Raw genomic sequence first — 16,314 nt, 5'->3', positions numbered from 1 at the left:
TTCCACCACTCACTGTTGCCTGAGCTGCAGCCATTTCTTAGTGGAGGGAGGTGGGGAAAGAGGTGGGCACACTTCTCAAGGGAAAACAGAACCAGCTACAAGCTTCTGGGGGAGTGAAAGGAGGTGTCACAACGGAATATGAGTATGGATGAGACGGGAAACTTCCCCTGCGCCTCTCCAGTAGCTGAGACCACTTCCTGCTCTGTTGCTCCACGTGCTGCCATGCTCTCCAAAGACAGTTAATGGAAACTAGCTGGTCCTGGTCAGAGGCAGTCCCGTCCCAGCCCCCTGAGGCTCAGATCCTGTCTCTGGGGGTGTGCAGGCAGGGAAGTGCCCCACGATTTGGAGGGGGTCGACTGTGTCCCGGCAGCACCCCCACCACTTGGGGCTTGCCCCTCATGGAGACCCCCTTTGGGTGGAGCCCACACGTGTGCACCCAGCGCCCTCGAGGCACAGATCACGCCATTTGCTAGCCGGGTGCCTGGCTCTTGGCACCATCCCTGCCGGAAGAGTGAGCCGCCCACAGTGGGGGCGGTGGTGGGAGTGACTGAGGTCCACCCCCTGGAGTCCCCACCGGCGTGAAGCATCACTTTCCCCACTCAAGGAGAAGGGGCAGTGACGGTCTTGGCTCACAGGCAGTCCTGAGGAGTACATGGAGGCGCCGGCAGAGCCGAGAGCCAGGCCTGGCTGCAGTACTCATTACTCTGGGTCACAGGTTGGCTTTGATATAGCCGTGTCCGAGGAGTGTGTAAAACAATGAACAGCAGATTAACGAGAGAGCTCGAGCGGGGAGGTGCTCCACCTCGCGGTCCTCCAGCTGGAGGCGCGGTGTCTCACGAACAGCAGATTAACGAGAGAGCTCGAGCGGGGAGGTGCTCCGCCTCCCGGTCCTCCAGCTGGAGGCGCGGTGTCTCACGAACAGCAGATTAACGAGAGAGCTCGAGCGGGGAGGTGCTCCACCTCGCGGTCCTCCAGCTGGAGGCGCGGTGTCTCATGAACAGCAGATTAACGAGAGAGCTCGAGCGGGGAGGTGCTCCGCCTCCCGGTCCTCCAGCTGGAGGCGCGGTGTCTCACGAACAGCAGATTAACGAGAGAGCTCGAGCGGGGAGGTGCTCCACCTCGCGGTCCTCCAGCTGGAGGCGCGGTGTCTCATGAACAGCAGATTAACGAGAGAGCTCGAGCGGGGAGGTGCTCCGCCTCCCGGTCCTCCAGCTGGAGGCGCGGTGTCTCATGAACAGCAGATTAAAGAGAGAGCTCGAGCGGGGAGGTGCTCCACCTTGTCCTCCAGCTGGAGGCGCGGTGTCTCAGGTGTGCTCCAGTCACCCCTCACCCTCTGCCGCAGGACGCTCCACCTGACGACACCCAAGCCCTCACACCTGCACACGAGCCCAGCACCCAGCCCATCTCCTCCTTCCGCTCACAGTCCCCAGAGTTCAGGGGCCTCTCCTCCACCTCAGCCTTCATCTCCAAATATGGACACAAAAGGGCAGGCTTCCAAGTAAGGTAGGAAAAAGCCCTACATCTGCAGCACAGTAGCTGATGAAGCAGAAGAGACAGCCAAGCGTCTCCTCTCCTTTCAGGAGACCCATCATGGCTGTGCGCAGGGGCAGGAATGCTCTTCACTCCCACCGGCAGCGTCTCCAGCAGTGGCCACAGCCGGGAGGGCCGGGACGGTGGAGAAAAGGGGCATGCTCTGGGCAGGGGGAAGAACCCAGGCCCAACACACGGGACCCATCTTCACTTCCTGCTCACATCCTCGAGCAACGCTCCAAGTGCCCCCTGCTACTGATACCCTCCTGTACTTCTTAATGGGAGAGAAGGACATACTCAGAAAGGAGCTTTAAAAATCCTTTTAAAAATGAGCCACACAGAGACACCACATGGAATAAAGGCTTAGGTAATGGAGTCCCAGCTCTCTTCCTAATAAAGACAGGTGTTTAGGGCGACAGTCAAGGGTACAGAACCACAGGGCCATTCCACAGAGCTCTCTTCCAGAGTGGGCTGGGGAGCCCCTTGGGCAGGGCTGAGGCCCAAGGGACCTCTGTTCCCTTTCCTGTGTTCCCTTTCCCTTTGGAGCCCTTGGCTTTCTACACCCAAGACTGCTGATGAGCCTTTGCCCATCGTGGGGACAGGACGAGACACAGATACAAGCAGGCGAGTGGGCAGCAAGCACCTGGGGAGAGGGATCAGGACGCTCTGCAGACCTGCCCTCCACCCCAGCCCCTGGCCCACAGGACGGCCGGCAGGCACTCGGGGAGGGATCATGATGCTCTGCAGACCTGCCCTCCACCCCAGCCCCTGGCCCACAGGACGGCCAGCAGGCACCTGGGCAGAGGCTCCAGGACGGCCTGGAGGCACCCCCTGCCCTTCACCTCCCCTTGTGCCACCTGGTGAGAGGTTGGCTGGCTCAGCACAGGACTGGCTGCAGCCGAGGGCCCTTTTCTGGCCAACCACTGCCCATACCTCAGCTCACCACCAAGTCAACCTGGGCTGCATCAGGCCTTCAGCCAAAAACTCCCACCTGGATCCAGGGCAAGAAAGGAACGCACCTGAGAGAATGATGCAGGGAGGGTGTGCACCTTGAGCATCCGCAACATTTCAGATCAGAAGAGACGTTTGCTCTCACCTGTCTATAAAGCCTCAGACAGGAGAAAATGCCCTATAAAGGCATTACATAAACTGGGGCTAAAGCCTCCAGCCCTGCTGGTGAATCCAGGGAGCAGTCTGTGCAGCAGTTTAGACCATGGTCTCAGCATCAGGTCCACCCGCTCACCTGGCCAAGCAGTGAAATGTCCCCCTTGCCAATGCCTACCTGCAAGCTGGGGACACAGGTGTCCAGGCCCACCCCGTGGGGCGCCTGGGTGAAGAACTGGGGCACAGGTCAGTGAACCCATCCTCCTCCCTCCCCTCAGCCTGTCACTGAGCTGTTCTCCTCCACCTCAGGGCCTGCTGTGGGGGGTGCCTTTTCCCTTCACCACAGCTGGAGGGGCGTCTCTCCCTGGTGGTGGCGAGCCTGCCTCACCCCCTCATCAGGGGCCCTCTCAATGCCGATGCTGAGGGAGGGTTCCTCAGGGTGACGGCGGCGCCAGTCACGCACCCAGGTCCTCCCCGTCCATCTGCAATCTTTTCTTGGCCACAGCTGCAGAGTGAATCCATTTTTGGCGGCCAGGTCTTGTCTCATGCAGTCAATAAACTGGATATCTTTGCCCAGAATGGTCCAGACACCAAGTTTCTATGTCACTCACCTGAGTTTTGAAATACTCATGTAATGTCCCAGTGACCAAAGTAAAATACTGTTCAAAATTGAGGCTTTGCGGGGGGACACAGAATGTGGGGAGAAAACACAAATACAGACCCTGCTAAAGAAGGTACCAAATCCAAACAGAAAATCATCCGAATTAGATTCTCCTAAGAATGAGCCTGGTGGTGGTGGTGGTTCAGTTGCTTGGTAGTGTCTGATTCTTGTGACCCCATGGACTATAGCCTGTCAGGCTCCTCTGTCCCTGGGATTCTACAGGCAAGAATACTGGAGTGGGATGCCATTGCCTCCTCCAGGGGATCTTCCCGATTCAGGGATTGAACCTGAGTCTCCTGCACTGCAAGCGGATTTTTTACCTCTAAGCCACCAGGGAAGCCCCAGAATTACCCTACCTACGTCCAGAGACAGCTGAGGTCATGTGACACATCAGAGACTGTATGGAGCCCAACGGGTTACCTTGCATTCAGCCGTGAGATGTTCTTTGGAGAAGCTTAGAGGTCCTGCTCGTGCTTTGTTCCCAACAGGGTTGGGAGCTCACTGTCCGCCCTTCCTTTCTAGACCCTGCAGCAAAGACCTCCCACAGGACTGGTTTGCCACAGAATGCAGGGGGCCACCTACCTCCCAGCCTCTGCCAGGGCCCTGCTGGCAGCCTCTGCCCTGAGAACCTCTAGCTGGGCCCCTTGCTGGTCAAGAACAATGGCCAGCTTCCCAGTGAGCATGTCCAGTGTGGGCCTGCCAGCCTTCAGACCCAGAGAGGGTTGGAGTCTGGTGACGTCTGACCAGTCACCCCACACCCCATCATGGGTGCAGTCCAGGTCCCTGTAGGCTTTCCCCCTCAGCGCTGCCTGGCATTTTGTCCTCCTAGAAAGAGAAGAGAAATCCCTCTGAACCTGAGAGCTGGTGCTAGCGCCACAGGGTCCACCAGAAACCCAGCTAAACTGCTGGTCTCTAGATCATTTATCAGAAGCCAGGTGGCCACCATCTTAAAACCAGAGCACTAATACGGCGTGGTTACTCTATAATTACTTGGTAATGTGAAGTCACCCACTATTGGTCACGGCAGCACCTCTGGTGTTGAATCAGAATGACACATGGCCTAGCAGAGGACAGACAGTGGTGGAGGCAGGCATGACGTGTCTAAGGCAGAGGTACCTATCAATACAAATAAGCAGTCACAGGACAGGGCATCACGTGCATTTCTACCCATCAACAGTCAACTGGATTTTTCTTCTAAACTGCTCATTGGTTCATGATACTCGAGTGCCAGGATCATACATACTGGGTTATACAAGAAATCAAGACTCACAAGAGTGGCCTGGAGTTTTGTCCTTGACCTTTTAAACAAACTCACATATGAACAAAGAGTCAACATCTAAATAGACTTTTATTTTTTCTTTTACTTACTTGGACAGAAAAGAAAATTCATCAGCTTCCATTAGAGTCTCCCTAAGTGTTGGAAACGCATTAAACTCAGAAATAGTGGACCTTGTAGAAAAGCATCACAAATTAAAAATAGATTTCTCCATGTGGTAAAAGTGCTTTCAATCCAATTAAAGGACACGGCAAAGGTGTTTGGAAACACAATTTAAAATTTGGCCTACAATCCGTGGCATGGAATTAAAACCACAGGGCGAGGTGACCACCGTGAACTGGGTACAGATACGATGCGATCTGGAGCATGCTGCCAGCAACACTCGCAATGAACTGCGTGACAAGGAAGAACATCCCGAAGCCTGAGTAGAGTAGGTTTGCATTTGTAAAAATAAGGGGGCGACATAAACTGGGTTGAAGGGAGATCACGTAACTTCAGAAATTACTTGTTTCTTATCTGTGGGGACAGCCAGACCAGCCGACCACCCTAGCGGCGGTCTCCCAGGGAGACGCGTGAACCTTGGTTCAGAGAAGGCCCAGGTGTTCTGAGAAGTAAGTAGAGCCCTTGCTGCCAGCTGCTCATCATGTGGGCCTTTCAGGCTGGTGGTGAGCAGACCCCAGGCCCTGGGAGTCACATCCAGCCACGCTGTACAGGTGGATCTGCCAATGCCTGCCACACCATCACGAGGCGTGCAGTGAGGCCGGCCAGCACTGCCCAGTGACCACACGAGGGAGAGAGCGGGTGGTCACCCAGAGACAATCTGTGGTCTCAGCCGTGCTGCATATTTTCCAAAACAAGTAATTCTGCCAGTGACGGCATCTGTGCAAAGCTCAAGGCCCACAGGCCCCCATGGTCTGATGGACGCAAAGTACCCTTTCTGGCCCAGATTCAGGCCCAGGCCCGTGATCATGCAAGGAGCCACGGCAGGGTGGGGTGAGAGGGTAAGGACAGAAGAGGGACATTTCCTTTTACAGAAGATCTTGAGCAACAGTAAGAAAATAACCTGAAGATATATCTAAAAATAAAAAACAGCGTCACACTTCACTGCCATTCTGTCCCATCTTTCTCCCCACACACCAGCCCCTCCGGGACAGGCAGGAGCGCCTCGTGCACACATCAGAGTGGCCCCACTCCCCATGCCAACACTGCCTTGCAGTGATGCCAGGCTAGTGTTTCTTCTGCTACGAGCCCTGTTCTGAGCTGCCCACTCAGGCAAACACTGGAAAACACTCTGGGCTCCTACATACCCCGAAACAATCCCAGCTGGCTCCCTTCCCATCGCCTTCAGACACTGCGTGACCTGAACCACATCGTGGACGTCTTTCGTCTTCACCAGCTCATTCCATCCCTGGCGCCCATGATGGAAGCAGCCCTCCCAGGTCCCCTGTGCTGAACGGGCTCCCCATGGCCTCCAGGGGGATTGTGAGGGTGCCCTGCCCTGCGCTGGTGGCACAGAAGGTCTGGCTCACGGCCACACCTGCAAGGTGCTCACTCCAAGGTGGTGGCCACTCTCCGGAGGGAAGCCGTGCTCTTCGCTGTGTGGAAACCGGATGCACCACCCTCTGACCAGGTCCGTCCTGGCCCCTCCAGAGGCCCTGAGCACCCTGCCTGGACCGCGGCCACACACAGGGCGTCTCCGGGTCTCTGGTCGGCAGGTCAGACATCAGGCTCCCCCGTCCCTCCCTGGACCTGGTCCTTACCTAGCCCGGGCCACGCCCAGGACATCAGAGGCCTGGGGAGGTATCCTCCAGGCCCAGCAGCTCTTGCACGAGTCTCTCACCGAACTGGGCCCGGCTGTACCTCTTCACGTGATAGGCATCCGACATCTTGTACAGAATGTAGGCATTATTGACCGCGATGCTGACAGCAAACCAGAACACCTGTTGCCAGGTCTTGTTCGGTTTATGAGAAATGAAATACCTAAGACGACAGAAGGGTAAGAAGGTCTGACTCAGATGGGGCCCAGGTGCCCCGAGCAGGAGAGATTCCCAAAGCCCTCGTCGGGCTCGTCAGGTGCTGTCAGGAGCGTGGGGGTGGGAATCAGGCTGGGGAGGGGGGAGGCAGCTCTCACTGAGGCTCAGGCACGTGAACTTTACTGAAGATGAAAACAGTCCCTAGGGAAGGATCAGGTGGGAGGAGGCGGGTCACCGCAGGGGCCACTGAAACCAGGAGCCAGGCCTGTGTGGTGCGGCTGGAGCTCGGAGGACGCAGGGCTGCAGGCCTCCTGGCACAAGCGCAGCGCGTCCCGAGCCCCTCCCGCCACGACCACCCGCAGCTCCTTGCTTTTTCTCTTCACCACCCCACCTCCCCCAGACGGAGGACAGCTGTGACCCCCGGGGAGCCCAGCCTCAGGACCCACCCCTGTGCCGTTGTCCTCTGCATGCGTGTCTCTGCACCCCAAATGCCGGGTGTTGGAGGGTCGGCAACCTCAGCACCACTGAAGCACCCAGCCAGGGCAGCCTGCGATGTCTGCTCCATCACACAGCTTGCCCTGTGAGCACCACCCAGGCCAGGGCTCCAGGAAGACAGTGTGGTGACTCTGAGGGAGTGGGACACCCTCTACAGCCGGGCTTTTCCGGGAGGCCCGGGTCCTTCACTGCCCCCCCACCAAGCAGCCTGGGGAGACGTCAATGACCCTCAAGGAGGGCTGAGAAGACGCCCACTGGCCTCTGGGTCAGTCTCACCCTGTTTTAGATTGTGAGGTTCAGGCCCAGTAGCTAACAGGCCAAGGTTCACCAGCTCCCGACGTGGTTACGGGAGCTGCCTGGAGACAGCACTGGGGCGTGTACATGTACACGCACATGCGTGTGGTCCTCACCATGTGTGCACTCATGATGATACCATGCCTGAGCCCACACTCACACATGAAACGGCAATGTAACCTCGGCTCCGCCCAGTGACAAGAGGGCCCGCGCCCCGTGGTCTGCGGAGGGGACGCCAGGCAGGGCCTCAGGGACAACAGCGGGCGGGGTCGGGCCTGAGGGCAGACGTGGAAGAAGGGGAACTGACAGGACTGCAATGCGGGCGGCCAGGCGGTGGGAGGTGGGGGTGGCCGCGTGGCTGGGCCCGGGGGACGCCAGGCTGAGGGCTCAGGATTTTCTCTCTCAGGGTCTTCACCTGTCAACTCTGAAAAGGGCAGCTGATCACCCGGTAGCCCCCTGCTCTCGGCGCCGGCTCACTTACTTGCTGTACTTGTCGTCGTACTTGCAGATGTAGCTGAGGTGGGCCGCGAAGGCCTCCACGGCCAGGGGGCAGGGGATCTCCCCACTCCTCCTCTTGATGATCACTCCTGCAGAGACAGGCGGGACGTCCCCTCTGAGCCTCCCCTGCAGACCCCAATTCAGATCACGTGCTTCTGCATCCTGCCTGCTTGTCACAACAGACAGCAGGGGAGGAGATGGGAAAAACCCTATCAACAACATCACTGAAGCTTCAGGGGAGCCGAGGAAAACAAGGTCAGGTGAGCGAAGAACATGGGGCCACAGAACAGACCAGGGCAGGGCCCGCGGCAGATAACAGCGCAAAGGCGGGCGGGAGTGGAGTAGCACTGTAGCCGATGGGGCCCGGAGAGTAGAGCGGAGGTCAGGACGCACCGGACCCTCCTCCCTTCCCCAGGCACCTCCTCTTCCCTTCCCCAGGCGCCCCCTCCTCCCTTCCCCAGGTGCCCCCTCCTTCCGCCAGGCTGAGAGCGGTGCGAGGAGGTGGCCACCACTGTCAGGAGGCCAGGGGGCCGGTCCACCCGCTCTGCTCAAGGCAGGGTTCAGAAGAACCAGGGGCCGCCTGACCCCAGGCTCCTGCATGCCTCCCCTGTGGACAGAACCCTTTATCCTTCACTGATCCTCAAACGCACTCTCTCACCTGCCTTCAAACACCGTATCCTCCTTAATACAAATGGAACTGAGTCCCAGGGCCATGACCAAGTCATGGCAAGAGTGAACCAGGAGCGAGGAGCAGAGAGAGGTCAGTCAGGCCTCTCCAGCCTGCTGCCCGACAACCTGTCTTCCGAGGCCTGCCCTGACTCGGGGGTCGTCCACTGCACCCCCAGAGGCAATGTGCGGGCTGGAAGGACGGTCAAGCGTGGTGGGGGTCACACAGCATCTCCTCTGAGCAGCCTCCCCTGCAGCAGCATGTGATGGAGAAGAGCGCCACTGTTTTCAGGGATTAGTTCACAGGACTGTGCAATTCTAGCACTGCTTAAATATGTGTGAGTAGTGAAAGGCGCTCAGTCGTGTCCGACTCTTTGTGACCCCATGGACTATACAGTCCATGGAGTTCTCCAGGCCAGAATACTGGAGTGGATGGCCTTCCCTTCTCCAGTAGTTGAAGTAAAAATGGCTCGTCACCCCCTCCCCACTGAGGGACGGGCGGGAGACAAGAGTCACACAGGTCCATTTGCTGAGACTCAGCCCTAAACCAGGATAGTTTTTTTGTCTCCCATCCCTGCTCCCCAAATACTGACTTTCTGCACTGAAGAAGTGCCTGAGGGTCTTATGAGAGGCTGAGAAGCCAGGTCTGGAGGTGTGGGGATGCTGGGTCAGCACCCAGGCAACACGCTTTCTAAAGCCTCAAGAGCTCAAACGACCACAGTGCCCATCCAGGGCCTCCTCCTGGTCAGAGGCTCCTGGGCCCCGGATCCAGAGAGAGCCTTTCTACACAGAGATTTTGCTGTCAGATGCCGCAGCACATGCGGTCCTCCAAGGCTGGGCTCTCCGCCTCCATGGAGGGTGGTCTCTCTACAGCACCTTTCCTGTGGGGACCTGCCCTGGTCCCCACCTGCTCCAAACACCAGTGGTTGGAGTTGGTCTGCTCACCACCCAACTCCAAACACAAATGAGCAAACACCCCCACCTCACACCCGGCCTGGGTGCATGGTTTGGGGAGGCTTCCCATCGCCGGCTCTATTTTAATTTGCCTGACTTTCAACTACAGCCTCCTCTGGGACTAAAGAGGCCCCTTAGGGCTTCCCAGATCCATGTGGGTATGAGCAGGTCAGACCGTCTGGTAAAATCCCCTCCCTTCTCTCCTCCCAGAGGCAGAGGACGCCTCGCTCTGAGGCAGCAGGGCCCCTGCGGGCCCGGGTCCACTCTCCAGGGATGAGGGCGTGGTGCTGGCCAGGGCCCTGCGGTCCCCACCGGCTGCCCTCGCCCAGGTGTGGGAGGCCTGCTCCCCTCCTCTCAGGGGAAGAAGGCTCCTCCCTATCCCTTCACACTGTTGAGCTTAAATGAGGATTACAGCAGGAAATAGGAGGTTGGCTTCAAAATCCAGGTTTCTGCCAGTCTCTTTGAGCATTTCTCCAGGGTTATTACCAGCCCAGCCTCCTCCCTGGTGATACCTTAGATTTCACATACTGCTTGAGATGAAAAGGGTGAGCCTGCCGTCCTATTAATATCCTTTTCTGAGGACTGGAAAGCTTCAGACATTGGGAATACTGACAAGAGGCTATGTGATGTTTATTGTCTCAGCTGACGTCATAACCAGGGATGATGTGTCCTCCCAGCGTGCACCCTTGTATGTCTGTGGCTGGGTGTGACCCTCTGCACACCTATATTCTAAGAATCAGCCTCTGTGACACTGCAGGTCCACGTGGGCCTATGAGAGAGCTACCTGTCTTCCTATGGCAGGGGTCTGTCTCTCCTCCTCTTCCATATTTTTTTTGGCTGGGCTGACGTCCTTTCTGCCCTTCTGTAAGTCTGAACGAATGAGTCAGAACCTGACACACAGACCCGATGTCTGATATGCAGACATTCCACACCCACATCAGCTTCATGGACTCTGAACTCTAAGAGCAAAGAGGGAGATGGAAGACTCAAAAAGGATTTGGTTCTTCATGGGGATGACCCTGGGTAAATGACAGCATGTAACTTAAACAGCCTGCATACCCTCACACTGAAGACTGAGTGCTAAAGAATTGATGCTTTTGAACTGTGGTGTTGGAGAAGACCCTAGAGAGTCCTTTGGACTGCAAGGAGATCCAACCAGTCCATCCTGAAGGAGATCAGTCCTGAATATTCGCTGGAAGGACTGATGCTGAAGCTCCAATACTTTGGCCACCTGATACGAAGAGCCAAATCATTAGAAAAGACCCTGATACTGGGAAAGACTGAAGGCAGGAGGAGAAGAGGATGAAAGGGGACAAAAGGGTTGGATGGCATGACTGACTCAATAGACTTGAGTTTGAGCAAGCTCAGGGAGATGGTGAAGGACAGGGAAGTCTGGCGTGCCGCAGTCCATGGGATTGCAATGAATTGGACACAACTGAGTAACTGAACAACGACAGGGCTCACACTTTCTGAAAGAGGGCTCATTCTCCCTTAGAATCTGGAGTAAAGAATAATAAATCAATCCCTAAAATGTTCAGCATGAAAAGGCAAAAAGATGTGACACTGAAAGATGAACTCCCCAGGTTGGTAGGTGGCCAATATGCTACTGGAGAAGAGCAGAAAAATAGTTCCGGAAGGAAAGAAGAGGCTGAGCCAAAGTGGAAACAATGCCCAGTTGGGGATGTGTCTGATGATGACAGTAAAGTCTGATGCTGTAAACAACAATATGGCATAGGAACCTGGAATGTTAGGTCCATGAAAAAAGGTAAATTGGAAGTGGTCAAACAGGAGATGGCAAGAGTGAACATCCACATTTTAAGAATCAGAGAACTAAAATGGACCCAAATGGGTGAATATAATTCAGAGGACCATTATATCTACTACTGTGGGCAGGAATCCTTAGAAGAAATGGAGTAGCCATCAGAGTCAACAAGAGTCTGAAATGCAGTACTTGGACGCAGTCTCAAAAACGACAGACTGACCTCTATTTGTTTCCAAGGCAAACCATTCACTGTCACAGTAATCCAAGTCTAGGTTCCAACCACTAACGCTGAAGAAGCTGAACAGTTTTATGAAGACCTACAAGAACTTCTAGAACTAACACCCAAAAAAGATGTCCTTTTCATTACAGGGGACTGGAATGCAAAAGCTGGAAGTCAAGAGACACCTGGAGTAACAGGCAAGTTTGGCCTTGGAGTACAAAATGAAGCAGGGCAAAGGCTAACAGAGTTTTGCCAAAAGAACACGCTGGTCATAGCAAACACCCTCTTCCAACAACACAAGAGAAGACTCTACACATGGACATCACCAGATGGTCAACACCGAAATCAGGTTGATTATATTCTTTGCAGCCAAAGACGGAGAAGCTCTATACAGTCAGCAAAAACAAGACCGGGAGCTGACTGTGGCTCAGATCATGAACTCCTTATTGCCAATTTCAGACTTAAACTGAAGAGAGTAGGGATAACCACTAGATCATTCAGGTATGACTTAAATCAAATCCCTTACAATTATACAGTGGAAATGACAAATATATTCAAGGGATTAGATCTGATAGACAGAGTGCCTGAAGAACTACGGACGGAAGTTCGTAACACTGTACAGAAGAGGTGAGCAAAAGCATCCCCAAGAAAAAGAAATGCAAAAAGGCAAAATGGTTGTCTGAGGAGGTCTTATACACAGCTGAGAAAAGAAGAGAAGCAAAAGATAAGGGAGAAAAGGAAAAATATTCCCATTTGAATGCAGAGTTCCCAAGGACAGATAAGAAAGCCTTCCTCAGTGATCAATGCAAAATAGAGGTAAACAATAGAATGGGAAAGACTAGAGATCTCTTCAAGAAAATCAGAGATACCAAGGGAACATTTCTTGCAAAGATGGGCTCAATAAAGGACAGAAATGGTATGGACCTAACAGAAGCAGAAGATATTAAGAAGAGATGGAAAGAATACACAGAAGAACTGTACAAAAATGATCTTCACGACCCAGATAATTACGAAGGTGTGATCACTCACCTAGAGCCAGACATCCTGGAATGTGAAGTCAAGTGGGCCTTAGGAAGCACCACTACAAACAAAGCTAGCAGAGGTGATGGAATTCCAGTGGAGCTATTTCAAATCGTAAAAGATGATGCTGTGAAAGTGCTGCCCTCAATATGTCAGCAAATTTGGAAAACTCAGCAGTGGTCACAGGACTGGAAAATGTCAGTTTTCATTCCAATCCCAAAGAAAGGTAAAGCCAAAGAATGCTCAAACTACTGCACAATTGCACTTGTTTCACATGGCAGCAAAGTACTGCTCAAAGTTCTCCAAGCTAGGCTTCAATAGTACATGAACCAAGAACTTCCAGATGTTTAAGCTGGATTTAGAAAAGGTAGAGGTACCAGAGATCAAACTGCCAACCTCCACTGAATCATATAAAAATTTCCAAAAAAATCTACTTCTGCTTCACTGACTACACTAAAGGCTTTGATTGTGTGGATCACAACAAACTGTGGAAAATTCTTCAAGAGATGGGAATACCAGACCATTTTACCTGCCTCCTGTGAAACCTGTGTGCAGGTCAAAAAGCAAAAGCTAGAATGGGAAATGTACAACAGACTGGTTCCAAATCAAGAAAGGAGTGTATCAAGGTTGTATATTGCCACCCTGCTTATTTAACTTATATAGAGTACAACATGCAAAATGCCAGACTGAAATGAAGCACAAGCTGGAATCAAGATTGCCAGGAGAAATGTCAATAACCTCAGATTCCCTGGTGAGTCAGGTGGTAAAGTGTCTGCCTGCAATATGGGAGATTCGGGTTCAATTGCTGGGTCGGAAAGATCCTCTGGAGAAGGAAATGGCCACCCACTCTAGTACTCTTACTTGGAAAATTCCATGGATGGAGGAGCCTGGTAGGCTACAGTCCATGGGGTGGCTAAGAAATGGACACGACTTACTGGCTTCACTCTCTTCTTTCAACTCAGATATGCAGATGACACCACCCTTATGGCAGAAAGTGAAAAGGAACAAAAGAGCCTCTTGATGAAGGTGAAAGAGGAGAGTGAAAAAGCTGACTTAAAACTCAACATTCAAAAAAAAGAAAATCATGGCATCCGGTCCCATCACTTCATCACAAACAGATGGGGAAACAGTGGAAACAGTGACAGAGTTTATCTTTCAGGGCTCCAAAATCACTGCAGGTGATGACTGCAGCCATGAAATTAAAAGATGCTTGCTCCTTGGAAGAAAAGCTATGACCAACCTAGACAGCGTATTAAAAAGCAGAGACATCACTTTGCCGACAAAGGTCAAAGCTATGGTTTTTCCAGTAGTCATGCATGGACGTGAGAGCCGGACTACAAACAAGACTGAGCGCTGAAGAACTGGTGCTTTTGAACTATGGTGTTGGAGAAGACTCTTGAGAGGCCCTTTAACTGCATGGAGAGCCAATCAGTCCGTCCTAAAGGAAATCAACCCTGAATATTCATTGGAAGGACTGATGCTGAAGCTGAAATTCAAATACTTTGGCCACCTGATACAAAGAGCTGACTCATTAGAAAAGAGTATGATGCTGGGAAAGATTGAAGGTAGGAGGAGAAGGCGACCACAGAGGATGAGATGGTTGGATGGCAACGCTGACTCAATGGACTTGAGTTTGAGCAAACTCAGGGAGATGGTGAAGGACAGAAGCCTAGCATGTTGCAGTCCATGGGGTCACAAAGATTCAAACTCGACTGAGTGACTAAACAACAACAAAATGTTCATAAGTAGTTACATGTTTTCTGAAATGGGAAATTCTGCTCACCTTCTAGAAGAGCATATATGTTCATAACAGAGGACAGTATAAAGCTGGCAAGCAGTCTTTAGAACATACGAGACTGTCATCTGGGTGATATTTAAAATAAGTAGGGGAAAAATAATTATTTGATCAATGGTTCGGGAACAGAGTTGGGGCTGCTTGGTCAACCAATCTTTGCCACTTATCAAAAAATAGTAGCACCCTGACTGATGCCACATACCAAAATAAATTCCAAGTGCAAAGAGCACAAAATCACATTATAAAACAACCAGGTGAACTATTTACTTACCTGGCCTTGGGACAGAGCAGGGTTTTTTTTTAAGCATGAGAACAAATAACATGATTAACAGCAGTGCATGCCTGCTAAGTCTGATATTCTGTGTGACCTTATGGACTGTAGCCCGCCAGGCTCCTCTGTCCATGGGATTTTCCTGGCAAAAATTGGAGTGGCTTGCCACGCCCTCCTCCATGGGTTTTCCCAACTCAGGGATCGAACCCCAGTCTCTTATGTCTCCCATATTGGTAAGCAAGTTCTTTACCACTAGTGCCACCTAGGAAGGCCCTCAACAGCTGTGCCTATGTGGAAATGAAAACCCTTTGTATGTTAAAAATACTGACCGTAAATAAAAGCAAAAGGGAAACAAATGCACAAAAATACCTGCTATAGGCATAAAATCTTTCATAAAATGTCAAGTTCCTAAAACAAGTACTTCAAATGAAAACTTTAAAAGAACATGACAAAATCATTGAAAAAACAGCTAATAAACACATGAAGAGATGTTCAACCTCACCAACAGTCATGACAATTTATAGTTAAAGTTTTATAGCATTTTCAGCCATCTTATTGACAAATTTAGAAAAGAAAACAAATATAGTGTTGGTATAGCAGGAGAAATCTCAGTCTCTTGTAACCCACTGCAGTGGTAAGTACAGCCTCTTGGCAGCACAGCATCAGAGTCTTAAAACCATTCAGACCCTTTGGTGCAACCATTTAACTTTTAGATTTATCCTGAGGAAGCGATCAAAGATGTACCTGAAGATTTATCTATGAAAATCTTCACTATGTCACTCTTTATATTGTGAAAAAAATGATCATTAATAGGGAGCAAGATAAAGAATTATGACACAATCTAAGGATTAAATATTAGGTAGTTTTAAAAAATCATGTTTTTGAAGCACAGCAGGACAATCACACCAGAACTGTCTCCATTAAGCAGCAAGGCCCTTGGGTGGAACCAGGAAAAGGACTCCAAGTGGGGAGCATGCTGACATCAGAGCCCCTCGGCCTCTCCCAGATGGGCTCACAGTGTCCGCAGGCCCTGACGGGGCAGGGAGGGCTCAGGGGCTTGGAGGTGGGCCAGGTTGTGGACACACCCCTCGAGACTTTTAGGGGTTTCTAGGATTTGACACTTCATGATTAATAACAGAGTGCACACTTTAGAAAAGGAAAGTATGAATGGATAAGGAAGCTGTGGTACATATACACCATGGAATATTACTCAGCCATTAAAAAGAATTCATTTGAATCAGTTCTAATGAGATGGATGAAACTGGAGCCCATTATACAGAGTGAAGTAAGCCAGAAAGATAAAGACCAATACAGTATACTATGCATATATATGGAATTTAGAAAGATGGTAACGCTAACCCTATATGCAAAACAGAAAAAGAGACACAGATGTACAGAACAGACTTTTAGACTCTGTGAAAGAAGGCGAGGGTGGGATGTTCAGAGAGAACAGCATTGAAACAAGTATACTATCAAGGGTGAAACAGATCACCAGCCCAGGTTGGATGCATGAGACAAGTGCTCAGGGCTGGTGCACTGGGAAGACCCAGAGGGATGGGATGGGGAGGGAGGTGGGAGGGGGGGATCGGGATGGGGAACACATGTAAATCCATGGCTGATTCATGTCAATGTATGGCAAAAACCACTACAATATTGTAAAGTAATTAGCCTCCAACTAATAAAAATAAATGAAAAAAAAAAAAAGTATCACTGAATTGAACACGAATACTAGTTTCAGCTTATTTAAAAGCCAACCCTCCCAATTCTACTGTCTTTGCCCCTTAACAGCCTCCTG

General features: G+C 51.9%; 1 protein-coding gene across 3 annotated transcripts in view; it reads right to left on the bottom strand.

Moving 5' to 3' along the window:
• PGBD5 (piggyBac transposable element derived 5) overlaps window positions 1-16,314 on the bottom strand; it is a 122,069-nt gene that overhangs the window by 20,790 nt on the left and 84,965 nt on the right. For 2 of the 3 annotated variants that reach the window (XM_043477175.1, XM_043477174.1), the window contains exons 6-7: window positions 7,815-7,920; window positions 6,332-6,551 (exon numbers count right to left, since the gene is read on the bottom strand). In XM_043477175.1, coding sequence (XP_043333110.1) covers window positions 6,356-6,551; window positions 7,815-7,920 — 302 coding nt within the window. In that variant the 3' untranslated portion in view covers window positions 6,332-6,355. Of the gene's footprint in view, window positions 1-4,624; window positions 6,552-7,814; window positions 7,921-16,314 lie in introns of those variants that run through there. The other variant, XM_043477173.1, reaches the window with a different exon arrangement.

This window comes from Cervus canadensis, chromosome 8 (assembly GCF_019320065.1).
Source record: "Cervus canadensis isolate Bull #8, Minnesota chromosome 8, ASM1932006v1, whole genome shotgun sequence".
NCBI lineage: Eukaryota > Metazoa > Chordata > Mammalia > Artiodactyla > Cervidae > Cervus > Cervus canadensis.
The sequence above is the reverse complement of the archived record's forward strand: the minus strand, read 5'-3'. Positions and strand labels throughout refer to the sequence as shown.